This window comes from Spinacia oleracea, chromosome 3 (genome assembly GCF_020520425.1).
Source record: "Spinacia oleracea cultivar Varoflay chromosome 3, BTI_SOV_V1, whole genome shotgun sequence".
NCBI lineage: Eukaryota > Viridiplantae > Streptophyta > Magnoliopsida > Caryophyllales > Amaranthaceae > Spinacia > Spinacia oleracea.
The window spans coordinates 102,756,908-102,774,506 of NC_079489.1; the positions used below are offsets into that span (position 1 = coordinate 102,756,908).

Here is a 17,599-nt window from a genome sequence, read left to right on the forward strand (position 1 = left end):
ATAGCAAGACAATTTAACAAAAGTTATGGAAAGATAACTTATACTTTTCTGGAGTATTCGTTTTAATTGTGGTACATATCAATTTCAATAAACATATTCATCTTTCTCATCTTCAGCATGATATCAAAATCATAAACTCATACTCATGTTCATAAAAAGAGTCAATGATTTATGAAGAAAAACCTGTACCACATTTAACATCCATGTATCTTTTTAATCCATATACCACTATTTTGTAAACTTAAAGCTATCTTCCACTGATCCTTGCATATATTCCAATCTTAATTATTGCAAGAGAAATTGTTATACCCTCTAAATACATCTCTTCATGATCTATTCTCATTGATGTATGAGGGGCATCATTTTAGACTTTAATAACCAATTATTTCCTTCAGAAGGGGTGATCAAGAAATCTACCATGTTCAAATGGTTGTCCAAAATCAATTTCTCCAAATTCACAAACAAGACTTTTCATAATAGAAACCACACATTCTATTATGAAAAGTCTTTTGGTAGGTTGTTTTAATTTAAACAATATTTTCACGCACGAGTATTGAACAACTCTAAAAGCACTATTCTCATGATGAGTCCACTTCCAACAATCTCTAAAGCATATGGATTATTGCTTCAAGAAGAACAGCAGAAAGAAGTTAATAGCAACAGAAATCACAACTTGGAATCTACTGTGTTCACTGCAAGAAAGTTCACTGATAATAGGCCATATAAGTCTAACTATGGTTCTAGTTCTGGCATGCAAAACACAGGTGGAATCATAACTTTTTCATAAAGTCACTGAACTACACGAAGTCGATATGAAACACCAACATGACCTGAAACAACTCAAACACGAATTCATAACGTTACTTTCACTCTCTATAAAATGATCACCAAGTAGCTATTGTTGTAATGCCTCCGACACTTCCTCCATTTCAATTTTCTCTCTCCATTTTATTTCGTTTTTAAAAAATGGCTTCATCATTATTCATGGCATGTGCCAGAGCTCTCTCATCTCTTAAGATTAACTCAAAAAAGTTACTAGCTTCTTCTTCTAGACTTTCCTTTCCATCCCAAACCCTGAAAACCTCTAATTTCAATAAAAAGCATTTCACAACAACTGCTTTTTGCTTTAATAAGCTAAATTATGAGATTCAACCTGCTGCTTTTGGTTCACCGCAATTTTGATGGTGCAGGCGTGTGCACGTAGCTCTAGGTGCACCAGGATCAAAACGACCAACATTAAACACAAAACGCGCGTTTTCATTAAATTCCCAGAAAAAAGAACAATTCCCTTGAACAAAAGAACAATACCCTTGAACAAAAGAACATTAAAGGCTCTGTTATTTTCAGCTATGTTTTTTGCGTTTTTATTTGATTCGCTGTTATTTTTGCGATAAATATTCTTCTGGGTTTTATATTTTGAATTCAAACTGTGAAGAGGAGAGAGAAAGTGTGAACTAGGTTTTCTTAAATGGGATTTAGAGAGAGAAAGTATTGAAAATTCTCAGAAAATCGTTGATTTTTTTGCTTCAACATCAAATTAAATTGATTCTTCTTCTTCAAATCTGAATTTTGCAGCTGATAATCAGATTTTGGGAGGTAATTTTTCAAATTTGTAATAATAAATTGTATGTTTTGATGATTTTGATTTTGTAATAATCGTGCTTTTGATGATTTTGATTTTGTAATAATCGTGTTTTGATGAATTTGATGATTTTAATGAATCAAATTATGTAATAACACGCTGATTTCGTTGAAATCGTTGATTTTGAAGATTTTTATTATGTAATTACGATTTTTTTTCCAGAAAGGAACAGTTTAACGTATTTAAAGAACATATGCTCGTATTAAAAGAACACTTTCTTTATAGTAGAAAAATAGACCATTTGTGTTTCATAAGTTGTTCTTTTAATTTATTGTGTTTTTTTTAAAAAATTATTTTCAATTTCATATTCGTTTCATAATATGTTCTTTTTTTTATTGTGTTTTTTTTTTCGTGTTACTTTTTATTTATCCTTTGTTCTTTTGATTGCGTTCTTTTTCTGTTATTATACATGTTAACTTATTTTTTTCCAGATATTATGAATAATATACTTGATAATACATAACAGAATGATGCTAATGATGATTCAGAATCATATGTTATTGTGGGACAAAGTACTTGACTTGTTCTTTTAGTCTCTATATTTGTTCTTTTAGTCTTTTCATTTGTTCTTTTTATAATACTCTGTAAAAGAATAAAATAAAAACACGTGCACGGCTCTCATTGTGCTCTCTTTAAGAATTTTTCCTTTCTCCTTCTATGTTCTTCTTTGATTCTACTTCCTATTTTTTCATTTTCTATTTTTCAGCAACTATATATATATAATAATTGTACTTATGAATCATAACCATTAGTCATTTTAGAAATACATTTTAGAGAGAGAAAGAGAAGAGGAATTATATTCTCTCCACATTAGAGAGATTTTTTGAGAGAGAAAGAGTGAGATGGTGAGTGAAAGAGTAAAAAAACAAACATTTTCTCCTTATTCTCTCTCTAAAATTCCTTCTGAATGTTTCTCAGGTTTGTTGAAAATGAGTGAATTAAGAAAAACACTAGTTCAATTTGGCTAGTTTTCGAAGCAAGAGAATCTCTGGAGAGCGTGATATTCTCCGAGGATTGAGATCAGTTTTTGAAGATTTATTAAAAGATATTGATGCTCCTGATAAATGTTGATCAAGTGTTTAAGGTACGTTTCCTTGTTCTTTCCTCTAATGTTCTTTTTAAATTGTAATGTTCTTTCACAACTTTACTTTTACTGTGTCATCAACATAGTTTGTTCTTTTATATCAACGTACATAGATTGTTAAAAAAAGAACATAGTCTGATTCGTGGTAAAAGAACAAAAATACTTTTAAAAAAATATAGATTTAGTTTTAAATGCATCAAAAAAATCGTTGTTTTGTCTTTTTAATTAGAACATAAAATCTTATGAATAGAACAAATAACACTTAATAAAAGAACATAGATTTGATGCGTGGGATAAGAACAAAAATACATTTAAATAAAAATATATATCTAGTTTTAAGTGCATCAAAATATTATCGTTTTTCGTCTTTTTAATTAGAACACTAAGTGGTTTGAAAAGAACAAATACAACTAATAAAAGAACATAGATTTGTTGTTCTTTTCGCCCCTTTCATTTTATTATTTTGTTAGAGTAGAAAATGTTGTTCTTTTTCATATATTTTGTTCGTTTCTCTTTTTTTGTTGTCGTTTTCTTTTTTTTTTTTAAATTTTTTTTTAATTTTTAATTTTGAGTTTTTGTTCTTTTATTTTTCTTTTGATTTTGTTCATTGTGTTTTGTAAAAAAGTTGTTGTTCTTTTTTTAATTATTTTGTGTTCTTTTTAATTTTTTTTTTACTGTTTTAGTTTTTTTAATTTTTTATAATATTATCGATAATATGTTTTCTTTTTGTTTTTCTGTTGCATTTTTCACATGATGTTCTTTTTAAAAAATAGTTGTTCTTTTTATAGTTTATCAGGAGAAAAAATATGTTATTTTCATTTTTGTATATTTTCTTTAGTTTTGTTAACATTAGTGTTCTTTTCAGGTTTTGTTTAATGTTCTTTTCGTTTTCAGGTGCACATAGTGTTCTTTTCAGGTGCACATATGTTATTTTCATTTTCTACATTTTCTTTAGTTTTGTTAACATTAGTGTTCTTTTCAGGTTTTGGTTAATGTTCTTTTCGTTTACTCTATTATGTTCTTTCTGTTTAGTTTCTTACGTTCTTTTTCGTTTTTTGCGTTTTCTTTTAATGTTTTTGCGTTTTGGTGCAGGTGCACATAGATCTACATGCAAGCCCCTGCACCATCCGCGCGTTGTTGATTCACGCCCATGTAAGTTATCTTTTACATACCTTTTCAAATTCGTTACTGTTATTTAATCCTTAATTTTCAGATGATCTTGATATTATTTTTGCTAAATGGTGGGAACCGATTTAGAACTTTCTAAAGTTTACGTACTTATGTACGAGATAAACGAGAGAGACAGAGGAAGCCCATCATATTTAAGACTGAGTCAAAAGGAGCTTAACTCGCTAGGTGACCTCGTTCCCTTCAGCAACAAGATCTACACTGGTGACCTACAGAAACGGTTAGGCATAACTGCATTCTAATCTAACGGTAACGCTGAAATAGGATATCTGACGAAAGCATGCGCGTTTAATGTATGTTATTTTCCTTTATACCAAGTAACTATAAATTGAATTGAATTGTTTGCTTTGTAACATTCCTAAGAATCCCCAAGGGTATTTAATCTTACCACTTGATCAAGTCAAGTGTTGGTGATAAAACATTTTCACATATACATAACATAAGACATGTGTATTGTGGTGACACATTCTGTGGACTTGGTTAATCACTTGGTTAAGATTTCAGCACCAGTCTTTGTAATCAAGATGGTATGCTCAAACTGTGCAGCAGGACTACCATCATCTGTAACAGCCGTCCAGTTATCACCCCACGTAATGCAATCGATGCTTCCCATTGTAAGAATCGGTTCTGCATTTTACAAAAGAAAAGGGTACCAAAGTGTAAGAAAAACTGATAGGTTTAGAGGTCTTAGTAATTTGCTATATAGTTAAATTGCAGATAGCAGGCATTGAAATGAATACATGAGGTGAGGTGATACGGATGCTCTTACCAATTGTAAAGGTCAGACCTTCAACCATTTCACCTGGATGTTTATTTCCTATCAATTTAATAAACAGAACAATGTTAGAGATAAATAATGAAGCATCCATGTGATAACAGTACAATTTTCAGATAAATTGATTGTGCGAGTGAAAATTTTAGCACACTTCATCAAAATGAATCACAAAATGATATTATAAGTATTCATTAACAAAACGATCATGAAAACCGTTGTTATGCGCACTCAACAACAAGCAAGCGCCACATTTGCTATTTTTCCAAAAATTGAAGAGTCTCATAAACAATATTGGAGTGTCAATGTGTCGTGCATCTGATACGACCAGTTGACCATACGTTCCACCAAAAACACTGTTTGTATAAGTTGCATATCCCCAACTTCCATTCCATCTAATTTCCTCCTCATCAATTTACTTTGGGTGGTTACGAAAATATCTAAGCAAAGTACACCATCAGTAACCTTTGAAAGCGACAAAAAAACCATGGTTATCAATCTTTTTCCTAAAGCATGATGTGTTAGTAAGAATAAGAGCACATATCAAAAGCACTATTTTATGGAAAAAGTATGAGATTCCAATAACTTTCTTTGTCTCATGTTTCTATATTTTTATATCTCCTTCCTTATAAACATTTTTCACCTTAAGTTAGTCCACACACTAAAGAAACAAACAAAACTGCTGCAATCTAAAAGTTTCAAACCTCCAACAAAAGCGGGGCTGCCAAGTTACATCTGAGACAGTCAAATATTGGACATTCATTTTTCATCTATCAAACTCAATTTACAATTAATAAAAAATCACCTGCATGGTTTTTGCAGTGTATGATAATCAGAGTAAGCAAAATACTTACTATGATGGTATATAATTGGCTCGGAATGAAATACAGTTCCAACACCATGTCCAACAAAACGATCCACCACACCGTAATTATTCTTTTCGGCATGCTCACTGTTGAACATAGTAAGAAACAACATTAATTAAATAGAAACACTTGAAACTAAATTTACAGCATAAATGACATGGTATTAACACAAGTTTCACCATTCAGCATCAGCCAACTTAAATATATTGATACAAGTGGCCATCAGTTTGTAGATGACAACTAACCTAGACTGTTTGCTGAAATATGTCAAACTTAAATATGAGAAGATCTAATATGCTGTCAAGAAGAATGCATACAACCAGCAGATCTGGTAACTAATTTTGAACACTTGAAAGTTGAAACTACACATAATTTCCTTTACTCCGCCAGGATAAGTTAATTATCTAGTTGATTCTTTATGTTGGTCCGAATAAAAACACATTTGATACTAGAGTAACATAAAATCTCTGCTATGCGACCTGTATCCTTCACAAAATCTACCAAGATAATGCCATCGTAATGCTTGGGCACTAAATTTAAATATTCAGCTAAAGACTGGAGACTATTAAACCATCTATGAAACTGAATTTAATGATGGCACATACTACAAAGCTGTGCGCTAGATTCAAAAACACCATTAAAGAAAGGGATTTATTAAACACTAAATTCAAAAACACCATTAAAGAAAGGGAGCATTTTTTTGCCCAAGATGCTATTAAAAAAAAATAACTGTAAAATAAGAAAATTTTACATTCTGGTCCTCCATTTCTACAGACACACGTGTATTCCAGAATCCATACTTGCACACAGAGTAATTGACTGAGCACTAAAAATTTCTAAGTAGGTACCTGATTATCTTTCCAATTCTTTTGAAGCTGGCACCATCTTTGCATACAGCTATTCCTTTCTCTAAGCATTCTTGGGTTACCTAAGTGTGAATTAAGCAGCACATGTAAAGTTATTAAAAGGCCGATTTAGGAGGAGCGGAAACAAGAATCTCCATCAAGGCTAATTTGATACGGAGTAATAGCAATCAGCAAAGACAAGGGCTACACACATTTCCATTTAGTATATTTCGTGTGGAAATAATTATTTATAGCATATTAAAAAGATGTCAATCTTAAAAAGTGCATCCAAGATACCTTCACTAGCCGTTTCATTGTGTTACTGACATTGCCGCATAAATATGTCTTTGATGTGTCTCCGTGATAACCCTAATACGAAATGGAAATCAGAAGATTAAACACTCAACGACCTAAATCATGTGTAAACTGTGTATTTCATGAAAAAGTAAGCAATATGTGACTTTTAGGGTCAAACTATGTCAATTTTAACCATTAAATTCTGTCAGTATACCACTGTTTATCTGTAAAGTAACGAAAATACTTTTTAAACAGCCCAAAATTTAATAAACAGCCACGAGAGAACAGGAAGATACGTTTAAATAAACTGTGACATCAATGTTGATTATGTCTCCGTCCTGCATTCCAAAGAAAAAAAATTCAGAATAAGTCGAAAGTCAGAATGGTAAACAGAACCAGAAAAAGGTTATTACCACAATCAATGAACCTGTAGCTGACGAGAATCAGGTATACCATGACACATGCACTCGTTGACAGAAGTACATACGCTCTTTGGAAACCCACCATAGCCTAGAGGTGAAGGATAAGCTCCAGCATCAATGATCATCTGGTGTACAGCTTTATCAATTTCATCCGTAGTAACTGATGGCTGGTAAAATTCGAAGGTATAAACAGTAAGCTACATGACCATGAAGTCAAGAAGTGCTCTGAAGTCAAAGACGAGTAACTCCAACATCTAAAAACCTGGAAAAAACTATGAAACTCATATAGGCATGATTTGCGAAGGTTCAAATCTATACAATGTAGCAGGGGTACGTTTAGGTCGCACAATTTCGTAGTTGTTGCTCTATGTCATGTGAATCACATATTGGTAAATGTATCATTTCCACAGTAAAACCGACTTAAGGTACATATCACACTCACTTATGAGCAACTACATACTACTCCCTCCGTTCTACTCACTTCTAGGGATAAAGTTTTAAGATATTTTCGCGCAAAGGGCACAATTTTTTATTTTATTTTGGAGAGGGACATTGTAAAAGAGAGAATATAATAAATAAATAAATAAATAAAACAGAAGGTCCGTAAATAATGTGGAACACTCTTAAATGAAAAATGTGCACTCGATATACATTTGACTCCCTTATTACTAAGTTGGCTTTCCATGTACTCGATTTTGATCTGACTTGGTCTAATTCCTCGAACTTCTAACACTTGCCTCCATCACTCCAATATCATTAACAAGCTTTAGTCTTGTCCACCAATTCAACATCATTTTGCCAACAACATACACCAAGGTATCTCACCCTGATAAACCTCATTATTTCCTCTAAAACAACTGTAAAGAGAGGACTTAATGCGGTGTAGTCCAATCGTAAATGGGGGAGTCCTCCATTAGTAAAACAAAAGTCGTCATATTATTTTATGTCTCAATACATATCCTTAACTAAGTCAATGTATTAACTTGGTATACCCTTCCTTTTCATTGCCCACCAAAGCACATCCAAACCTTGTTAAAAGCTCTCTAGGAGTCTAGGTCAATAAAAAATCAAGTGCACATCCTTCTTCCTTGCCTTATAATACTCCATTATTTGACTCAAATGTATGCCTCCTGAGGAAGATCATTCATGCAAAAACCCAAATCGGTTCTCTGAAATGCTAGTACATTTCCATAATCTGCACTTTATTGCACCACTCGCTCAAGGCATAAGTCATGCAAAAATGCTTATTTCTTAATGTCTAATGAAATACTTTCTTAGCAATAATTTGAAACATTTTATTTGAAATTTTTGTTCATTTAAAGAAAAAGGTAGAAGTTATTTATCAAACTCAAAAACAAATAAACAGAAGGCGCTTGAAGTGCAGATAGTCCCATTACACATCCGAGAGGAACTAAAGTGTTGCATCTTTTGCGTTTGAGCAACTTGAGGCGCATGTCTCTGTGCTTATGCCTGATTTAGCCTTGCACCAAGGCACATCTTAAAGTGCACCCTATTCATTTGATTTCCACTTATCTGAATTTATTGGAACTTATAAGAACCTATTTCAGTTATACATTGTACTTGAGTAACCCTTATCTTACTAATAAGCACATTTTGAACAAGGACTATACTATATGGATGAAAATCCTCTTATCTCTAAGCACTTACCACTTTCATTGAAACTATGTAGGTGCTTTATCAATTATTTTAAACATACATAATTATATTGATCCATCGCCTATATCCATAATACACTAAGCCACTTAAGGGATGTATACGTAAGCTTTTATCTGGGAGAAATCTTCTGAAGTTCCACACGAAAACAAGCCCTCTTTAGAAAAAAAAAAAAAAACTGTCCCGATGTACAGATTTTTTAAATTGTTGGCAATATTTCAACCAAACTGGATTGATCACAGATGAGCTTAGATGTCACTTTTTACAATTTGATGTAACTTGCCATTTTATGTCACTTATGTTCATTATTTTCCTTGGATAATGATGAGCTGTAACTAGATGATAGGATGGAAAATGGGAGATTATGCAATGAATTTATCCTTCTTCCTTCTCTATCTACAAGTATCTCTCTCTTCCTCACAAAGTTATTGCTTCATACATACATTGGTCTCTCGGTCCTTCAGGATTTACTTTCTTCTTCGAATTATTTCAAGGCTAATACAGATCAGACTTCATCCTAGCAACTAAGATCAGTGTGAATGAATGAGTTGCCTGAATTAAGTGTGATGCAACAATGGTGTTCTCTTTCCTCCAATTTAAACAGAACTCCAAATTCATAGGAGAAAGCTGCTTAACCGATCTCAATAAACATGTAAAGGTTGGAAATATTCTATTGGCAGAATGTCATAAGAAAAACATGCAACAACTGCTTCTCTCAAGTGTCAGTAAAACAGAATGGCATTGTTGAACCAAAGAAAGGGATAGGTTTAAGCCCCAAGAATTATACTCACGTTGAATCGGGACCCTTACCAAATCAAAAGCATCAAAGTCCAAACTGAGGGAACAGAAGCCAAAAACAGATACGGTGTGTTCTACTTACGCCCTAATATTAACTCCCAGAACTTGGATGATGAAGCAGTATCCCATTTCAGTTTGGGAGGACAAGAGGCTAAATCCAAGAGGTCTCAAAAAGCTAAGGGCAGGTATAAACAATCGCCTAGAGATTTTAATCTGTTTCCATTTGTTTACTAACCCAAAGGCAGGCAAGATTACACGGCTTGGTGTCCAAATTAGGAAGTTGGCAACAAGGAACATAATAAGTACAGGTAACTTATAGCAGTGAACATGATAATTACAGAGAAACATGAATAAGTTTAACACACAACCGCAGGAAAAATCCAACAAGCAATGAATTCAGCCAAAATTTGAATCTCTCACCCTAACCAAGGTTCCTGCATAGTCCCGAACACGAGCAGCAAGTTCACCTGCTGCCCTCATATGAGCGATACCTTCAGAATCATGAATCTGATAGTCACTTGAGAGTTCAGGCAATTTATTGGAGCCAGCATAAGGGGGTTTATGTATGTGATCAGGCACAGGAAGACGAGGCGATACTTTTCCACGCTTTAATGGGTTTTTTTTAACTGATTTCTTATCTTGGAGGTCTTTTTCCCTGCACAAGTGCTAGTCAGTCAAGAGTACAGTAGTTTACAGCACTACAAAGGTCCAATTATACTGGAAACAGCAATAACATCGCTCTATCTTCTATACCTCAACCTTCACCAGTTTTAGCATATACTCCTGTATACTCCAGCAACTGAGCTTAAAGGACTCTTATAGCATATCCTTCAATTCCCTTCTTAGTTTTACGAGCTCTTCTCCCCCACATGATTATAGTGCAAGGCAGTATTTTTTACTCCCTCCATTTGGAAATAATAGTCACATTGCCTTAATACCCCATGATTAAGTACTGCGTATTTGACATATTACTCAAGACCCTTTATAATAGTTGGAAGATTATTATACTCTCCCCATTGTTCAATCTTATTGTGGGCATACTAAGTGAAATTTTTAGAAATTATAACAAGATTATGATAGTTAGGTTTGTATTGAAATTTCTAACTTCGATCTTTTTATCTTAAGCACGACTTTGGCACTAAATTTCCAACCATCAATAGCCCCGTGCGAAAAAGAAAGAAAACCACTTGTCTTTCTATTGGAAAACCCTCTAGGCTTCTCGGTTCAACTAAATAGAAAACAAGTTCAACTCATGCAACCAACTGAAACTTCCAGTATTATAGGTTAGAATTATTAATTGTTCTACAATGGCTGAAGATGACGACGTCCCACCACCCACGTCATCTTATTCGGACTTTCATCCGACTTTGGGAGTCCACAATATCAAGAGCGCTACCCCTTTAATTCTTTGAAAAGGTACAATACTCCTTCTAGGTTGAATTATTTGAATGTCATGCTCATGCTTTTAATGTTCTTGACTATATAGATCCAAATACTCTGTAACCTATAGAACCTATAGACATATCTGAACCTCTGTGGAAGCGTCTAGATTCGATTGGAAACAATGAATTTATGGTACAATATCTCAGGACTTGTTACAAACAATTATTTGCCAGTGGTGCTACGACGACTCAACAGATATGGGATAAGCTTAAGGGGATTTTTCAAGATAACAACACACCCTCTGAGTTTATCTTGATAATCAATTTACTACATTGTATTTGAATATTTTTTCTGGCTTTAATGCTTATTGCACAACTTAAGATGTATTTCAATGTTGATCAACCTATGTCGGAACAAAGATTAGTCTTACGACTTGCTGCAGGTCTTGTGAATACCGACTTTGACACTGTTGCTACAATGAAAAAGCAAACCGAACCCCTTCCTACGGTTGAGGCTGCCCATAATCATTTATTGTTTGTTGCCCGAGGAAGATCGTCCAAGTACTGATAATAGCAACTTTCAATCCAGTATTCTCGCCCAACAACCACAACCGCCTACACCACCACCCAACAACCAACGACAGCTCCCGCGAGGTGGTGGTGGCTGGGGCGATGGCAATGCCAACCTCGAAAGAGACCGTGGCAGAAACAACAGCGGCCTGCCAAGTGTTTCAACCCAGCCAACAAGTCCACAATAGCATAATTGGGCCCGCCCATCACCGTCCAATTGGACCGCACCACAACAGTAGGGACAATGGGTTCAGCAGTGGGTCCCAGGCCCCATTCCTTACCCACATTAGCAACAAGCTTACCAGCAACATGGCAGGCCTAGTCCATCTACGTCAATACTTGGTGGCCCAGCCAACCCAACTCCAGGACAGGTCCAACAATTCCAACAATATGGACAACAACCTACTTGCGGCAGCAAGCCCACTTTTCTGATTATGGACCACTTATGACTCCCATATACTGGGAAACTCCTTTGACACAATGACCTTACCGCGAGATCAATCGTGGATTCGAGAGCGACATCTCATATGACCAATAGTGAAGGTAATATTACGCCCTTCTTTAAGTTAAGCACTAATAAACATATTTTAGTTTTAGTTCGTAATGTTCAGCGCATTCCAATTATAGGTAAAAAGCATACAACCCATCCCCACCCCAAACCGCCGTTAGCACTTCGTGATGTCTTATTAGCTCCACAAATTATTAAGAATCTTATTTCAGTTCGTAAGTTCACAACTGATAATAAAATCTCTATTGAATTTGACCTTGTGAATGATCTTCGTACGAATGATCTTCGTACGGGGAGCATGTAAAGAACTAATAAGTTATTTCTTCAATCTGTCACACACTCACTCAGAAATATAGAAAAAGAAGAAGATTTTGATTAGCACCGAACACTAAAGAACTAATAAGTTATTTCTTCAATCTGTCACACACTCACTCAGAAATATAGAAATGTAGAAGCTTTTGATTAGCACCAAACAATAATGATATAACTAAGCAATAGCTTGAGGCTACAAATCTCCAAAAGAGTGACTTTGGGTCACAAGTCTCAAAATTAACTACCCATTTCCTAAAATTCTCTCTTCAATAATTTTATTTATAATAACATTATGTGTTGACTGCTTTGTTGTCCTTACTGTTTGCTGTTGTGTTGCTATTGTTGTTGGGCTGCTCTTCTTGGGCCTCATTAGTTGGGTTCATTACAATACCGCCCCCTAAACTTCCGCCTTGTCCTCAAGGTGGGCAAAAGTTTGCATTGATTTCTTGGCGCTGGCAACAATGATCCATGTCCACCTTCTTGCGGCCTAAACTGAGAATAGGATGTTGAACGAGTTGCAACTTCCCATTTGTGAGAGTTGGTATATATTCCTGGTACTTAATCATTGTATACAGCAACAACTTGTCATTCCCACAACTCTATTGCAACTAGCGTTATAGAATATTGATAAGTGTCAGTGAGATTGCCATTAGTTTGCCATGAAAATGAAATTATGTAACTGATTACGAGAGGGTATGGAGTTTTGGGAAGAATGGATGGTGTTTGGATTACGATGGTGAGTGTACAGGTGAGAAGAAATGGTGATGGGATTGGATGTGGAAATGGATTTAAGGATAATAAACCAAAACTACCCAACTAAAATCTTATCTTCATTACTTATAAAACTGGGCTCAAAATGAGTACGCCCAGTTTCTTGAGTCCACTTCCCATACTTTAGGTTGGTTACATGTCTTTCCCCCCTATTTCCTCCCAAGGCATGGAGAGCTTCAACTGGTCTCAACAATTTGAGCAATTACATAATTACCCTTAACAACATCTTATGAGTTTGTCTTCTTTCTCAAGCCATTAAGCTTTTTCCACACCGTAAAACTAGAAAATTCTGCAACCAGAACGACCGTGAGCACCACCCTACTATACCATTAAATATTTTGCCGGAAAATAGGTATGACCCATCGTCGATACTTACACCTAAGAAATTTCCCGGTCCACCACCCGACCCACTTGCTTCAAATCCGCCTTTAACGAATCGTCTCCTTCCTTGTTCAGGCGGCCACTTAACTTACACTTTCAGGCAAGGAAACCAGAACCACTACCTCTCCCAACAAATACTCCATGGTCGTTGGTGCTGTAACTATCGGATCTAGCATCAAAACTACCACCGAAATCCCCTGGCCTTCCACCGTATTTGCTATCCGGGTGATAAACTTTAAAAGTTTTTTCAGATGTCCTTCTATTCAGATCTGATTCCTCCGCTTCAACCGCGCTTCATTGTGTTCCTCTTCAAGCTTTTCCGGCTCGGTTTTTTTCTCACATGAAGGTTGAACGTCAGCGATGATTGCTTGAACCTCTTTCATTTTCACCTCCTTTCTTTCTTCCAGGATGCTTCCTCTTTCTTGTCGGACCTTTTGGTGGCGTCGCCTCCATCAACAACCTGTCCGCCATGACCATGAGTCAAGGCGACACTCTTGGCCACAAACTTCTCAATGAGGATCTTTTGGAAAGATGCCATACCTTCACACAATAGGTGCTGAACTTTTTCCTCCTCCCTCTGTGAGTCCACCTTCTAGAGCTTCAATTCTGTGCGAATTAGAAAGTACCAGGCTGCTCTTCTTCCTCAGGTTCGTGGCTGCTAAAAACTAATAAGTTCTTTCTTCAATCTCTCACACACTCACTCAGAAATATAGAAAAGAAGAAGCTTTTGATTAGCACCAAACAGTAAAGAACGAATAAGTTCTTTATCCAATCTGTCACACACTCACTCAGAAATATAGAAAAGAAGAAGCTTTTGATTAGCACCAAAAAGTATAGATACAACTAGGCTAGGCAGTAGCTTGAGGCTACAAATCTCCAAAAGAGTGACTTTAGGTCATAAGTCTTAAATGAACTACCCATTTCCTAAAATTATCTCTTCCTCTAACTCCATTTATACTAACATTATGTGTTGACGGCTCTGTTGTCCTTGCTGTTTGTTGTTGTGTTGCTATTGCTGTTCGGCTGCTCTTCTTAGGCCTCATTAGTTGGGTTCATTACAGAGCATAATCACGAGATGTAATAGTTCGGGGAACCTATATCCTGCCATCATATTCACACCATCCACTTGTCTTGCTACCGCCCTTACAACTTCTTCATCATCCACCTGGCACAACCGCCTTGGACATCTGGGACCAAATGTTTTGGATTCTCTTAGGTCTAAGCAATTTATTATTTGTAATAAGGAACATGGTTCTAGTTTTTGCAATTCTTGTCAACTAGGAAAACATGGTTCTAGTTTTTGCAATTCGTTTCATAATTCAATAAGTACTATCTCTTCTGATTTAGATATTATTCATGCTAATTTGTGGACATCACCTATTTGTAGCTCGAAAGGTCAATATTATTTAGTACTTTTGGATGATTTTACTCATTTTGTGTAGGCGATTCCCTTGAAATATAAATCGGAGGCTTTTCAATCTTTCTTGAATTTTAAACAATATATTACCACCTAATTCGAACGCCCTATCAAACCTTTCCAATGTGACCATGGGAGGGAATTTGATAATGACCCGTTTAAATTATTTTGTGTCAAGAATGGTTTGATTTTTTGATTTTCGTGTCTCGCACCTCATCTCAGAATGATAAAGCTAAATGCATGATTAAAACTCTCAATAATATGTCTCGTACGCTTCTTTTTCATGCTTCTCTTCCACCATCATATTGGACAGACTCTCTTGCAACGGCCACGTATTTGGTTAACATATTGCCCACTAAGACACTTAATAACATAACTCCAGCTGGAGTCTTGTTTCGAAAATCCCTTTGTATGACCATATTAGGATTTTCGGATGTCTTTATTTTCCTAATTTCTCGGCCACAACCCACAAAATTAGCTCTTAGTTCCACCCCATGTGTATTTTTAGGCTACCCAACCAACCATAGGGGTTACAAATGCTTAGACCTCTCTACAATGAAGGTTATTATTTCCCGAACATGTCACTTTTGACAAAAACACCTTCCCGTTACGGAACTTAAACTAATTTAGGGATGCAGATTATTCCTTCCTTTAAGCTAGTGACCTAAGTCCTCTCTTTCATCCATCATGTATGCAACACACCACAAGGGGGCCAGGTAATCAAGTCGGCCCACAAACAAATCCCACAGTGCCGCACATACCGCACATACCCTGTGGAACTGAGCAATCCGCCACAGTTGCCTTGTGGACCCCACTGCTGGACCACTTGCTGCAACCACCTCTCTTCACATAACTGGCCAGCCAAGAATAATCCTTCTCAAACTCAAACTTCCCCTCCCCCTTCCCAAGTGCCCAACACGACTTTAATAGCCTTATCCCTTTCCGCCATTCCGCCTGGAACAATACTCCCATTCCTCGGACCAGTTACACCCCCCCCCCCCGCATCACTCAAGTCAACACGACATTTTCAAACCCAACCCCAAGTATGGCTTAACCATTTCCCCTACTGGACCAAGTCTCACCCGCTCACCTATTCCTGAAAATCACAAATGAGCTTTGACATACCGAAATTGGAATGTGGCGATGCAAGATGAGTATGGTGCTTTAACTAATACACGGAGTCAGGGACATGGGATTTAGTGCGTACGTCTACGAGGGTGAATATTGTAAATTGTATGTGTATTTTTGTCATAAAGAAAATGATAAAGACGCCCTTTTACGACCGACACAAAGCTAGACTTGTTTGTGATGAGACTTTTAGTTCGGTGGTTAAGCTAACTACGATTCGCACAGTTCTGGGTTTGATAATGGCTCGAAAGTGTTCCATTCATCAATTGAATGTAAAAACTGCTTTCTTTCATGGGTGACGTACAGGAGACCATTGTACCAACCACCACGTAAGGCACTTTATTATCTCAGTGTACACCCACTAGGATTGCGGGAGTGTGATAGAGATAGAATCTCTTAGGCTATTTTATATTTTATATGTACAATAGACTTCTAGTCGCATTTGGTTTTCTAATACAATTAGGACTAATGTAATGGAACAACTCCAATTCATGGAGTTTCACAAAATCTATCATGAAATAAATCATAAATGACAAAAAATACGGAGTAATTGTCAATTTACAAAAATTGCAGCAGAGTACAACTGTTTTGTACCTCTGAATTCGCATGGCCTCCTCCAACCCAAATAGCCTCTTTGCAAACACAACCGACCCGTTTCTGGAATTCGAACCACCTAAAATTCAACAACAACAAAACCATCATAAATTAGATAATATAATCAAATAATTCAGAATTATGAAGATATTAGAACAAAAACAAAATTTAAATAAATACTTCTGGAGATTTAATTTATTGAAAATAAAAAGGGTTGGAAGAAGGAACGTAACCAGAAAGCGGGGAAATGGAAGATAATGAAGTGGGCAAAACATCCCCGCGAAAGGAAGAAGAAAGCTGAAGTGAAGTGTAAGCAGAAATCGCCATTTTTGTATGACTGGGAAAATGAGTGTGCTGAGAAATGGCGTTGGAGATGATGATGATGTTATTTCGCCACTGATTTGAGCAATGTGGGTTTGGTGCAACCATGTAACTGCGGGTTTTTGTGTTGGGCTGGGCTAATCTTATCAAGATGTAAGCGGTTACAGTGGACAGCGCAAGTGTAGTATGATTAACTTATCCAATTAACTATACCAAGGATATGTAATTCACAATCAAAATCAAAATCAATACAATAATTTCAACCCAAGAACTCAAGTTTGGAGAATAACTCTCATTATCATCTTAATCCTCTAATTGATACTTATCCATGTACATTAATTTATAAATACATGTTAACATGAAGTCTTAATCAACCTCTAATTGGTGCTTATCCATGTGCTTATCCATGTACATTATCTTACCTTTTATTTCTTATGGACTATATTGGAATAAAAATAACAATTAAAACATTTGTGGAACCATGAATTAAATATGATATCTTAAGTCTCATAACAATCAACTATAGAAATGCCCTGCATATATCCAATTTGGTGTTTATTAATTTGAACCACTTAGTTCTATTAGAAAATAAATTAAACTAATTGTAAGATAATCTAATTGAAAATT

General features: G+C 35.6%; 1 protein-coding gene across 1 annotated transcript; it reads right to left on the reverse strand.

Annotated features, from left to right (window-relative positions):
- Positions 1-4,197: 4,197 nt before the first annotated feature.
- On the reverse strand, positions 4,198-17,117 carry LOC110785368 (methionine aminopeptidase 1B, chloroplastic). Its single transcript, XM_021989801.2, has 10 exons — positions 16,885-17,117; positions 16,652-16,730; positions 10,009-10,243; positions 7,122-7,283; positions 6,991-7,032; positions 6,695-6,766; positions 6,401-6,480; positions 5,541-5,638; positions 4,684-4,731; positions 4,198-4,541 (listed from the first exon to the last, which is right to left on the reverse strand). Exons 1-10 carry the CDS (start codon positions 17,078-17,080, stop codon positions 4,399-4,401), a joined length of 1,155 nt encoding a protein of 384 aa, XP_021845493.1. The 5' UTR covers positions 17,081-17,117; the 3' UTR covers positions 4,198-4,398.
- Positions 17,118-17,599: the final 482 nt, after the last annotated feature.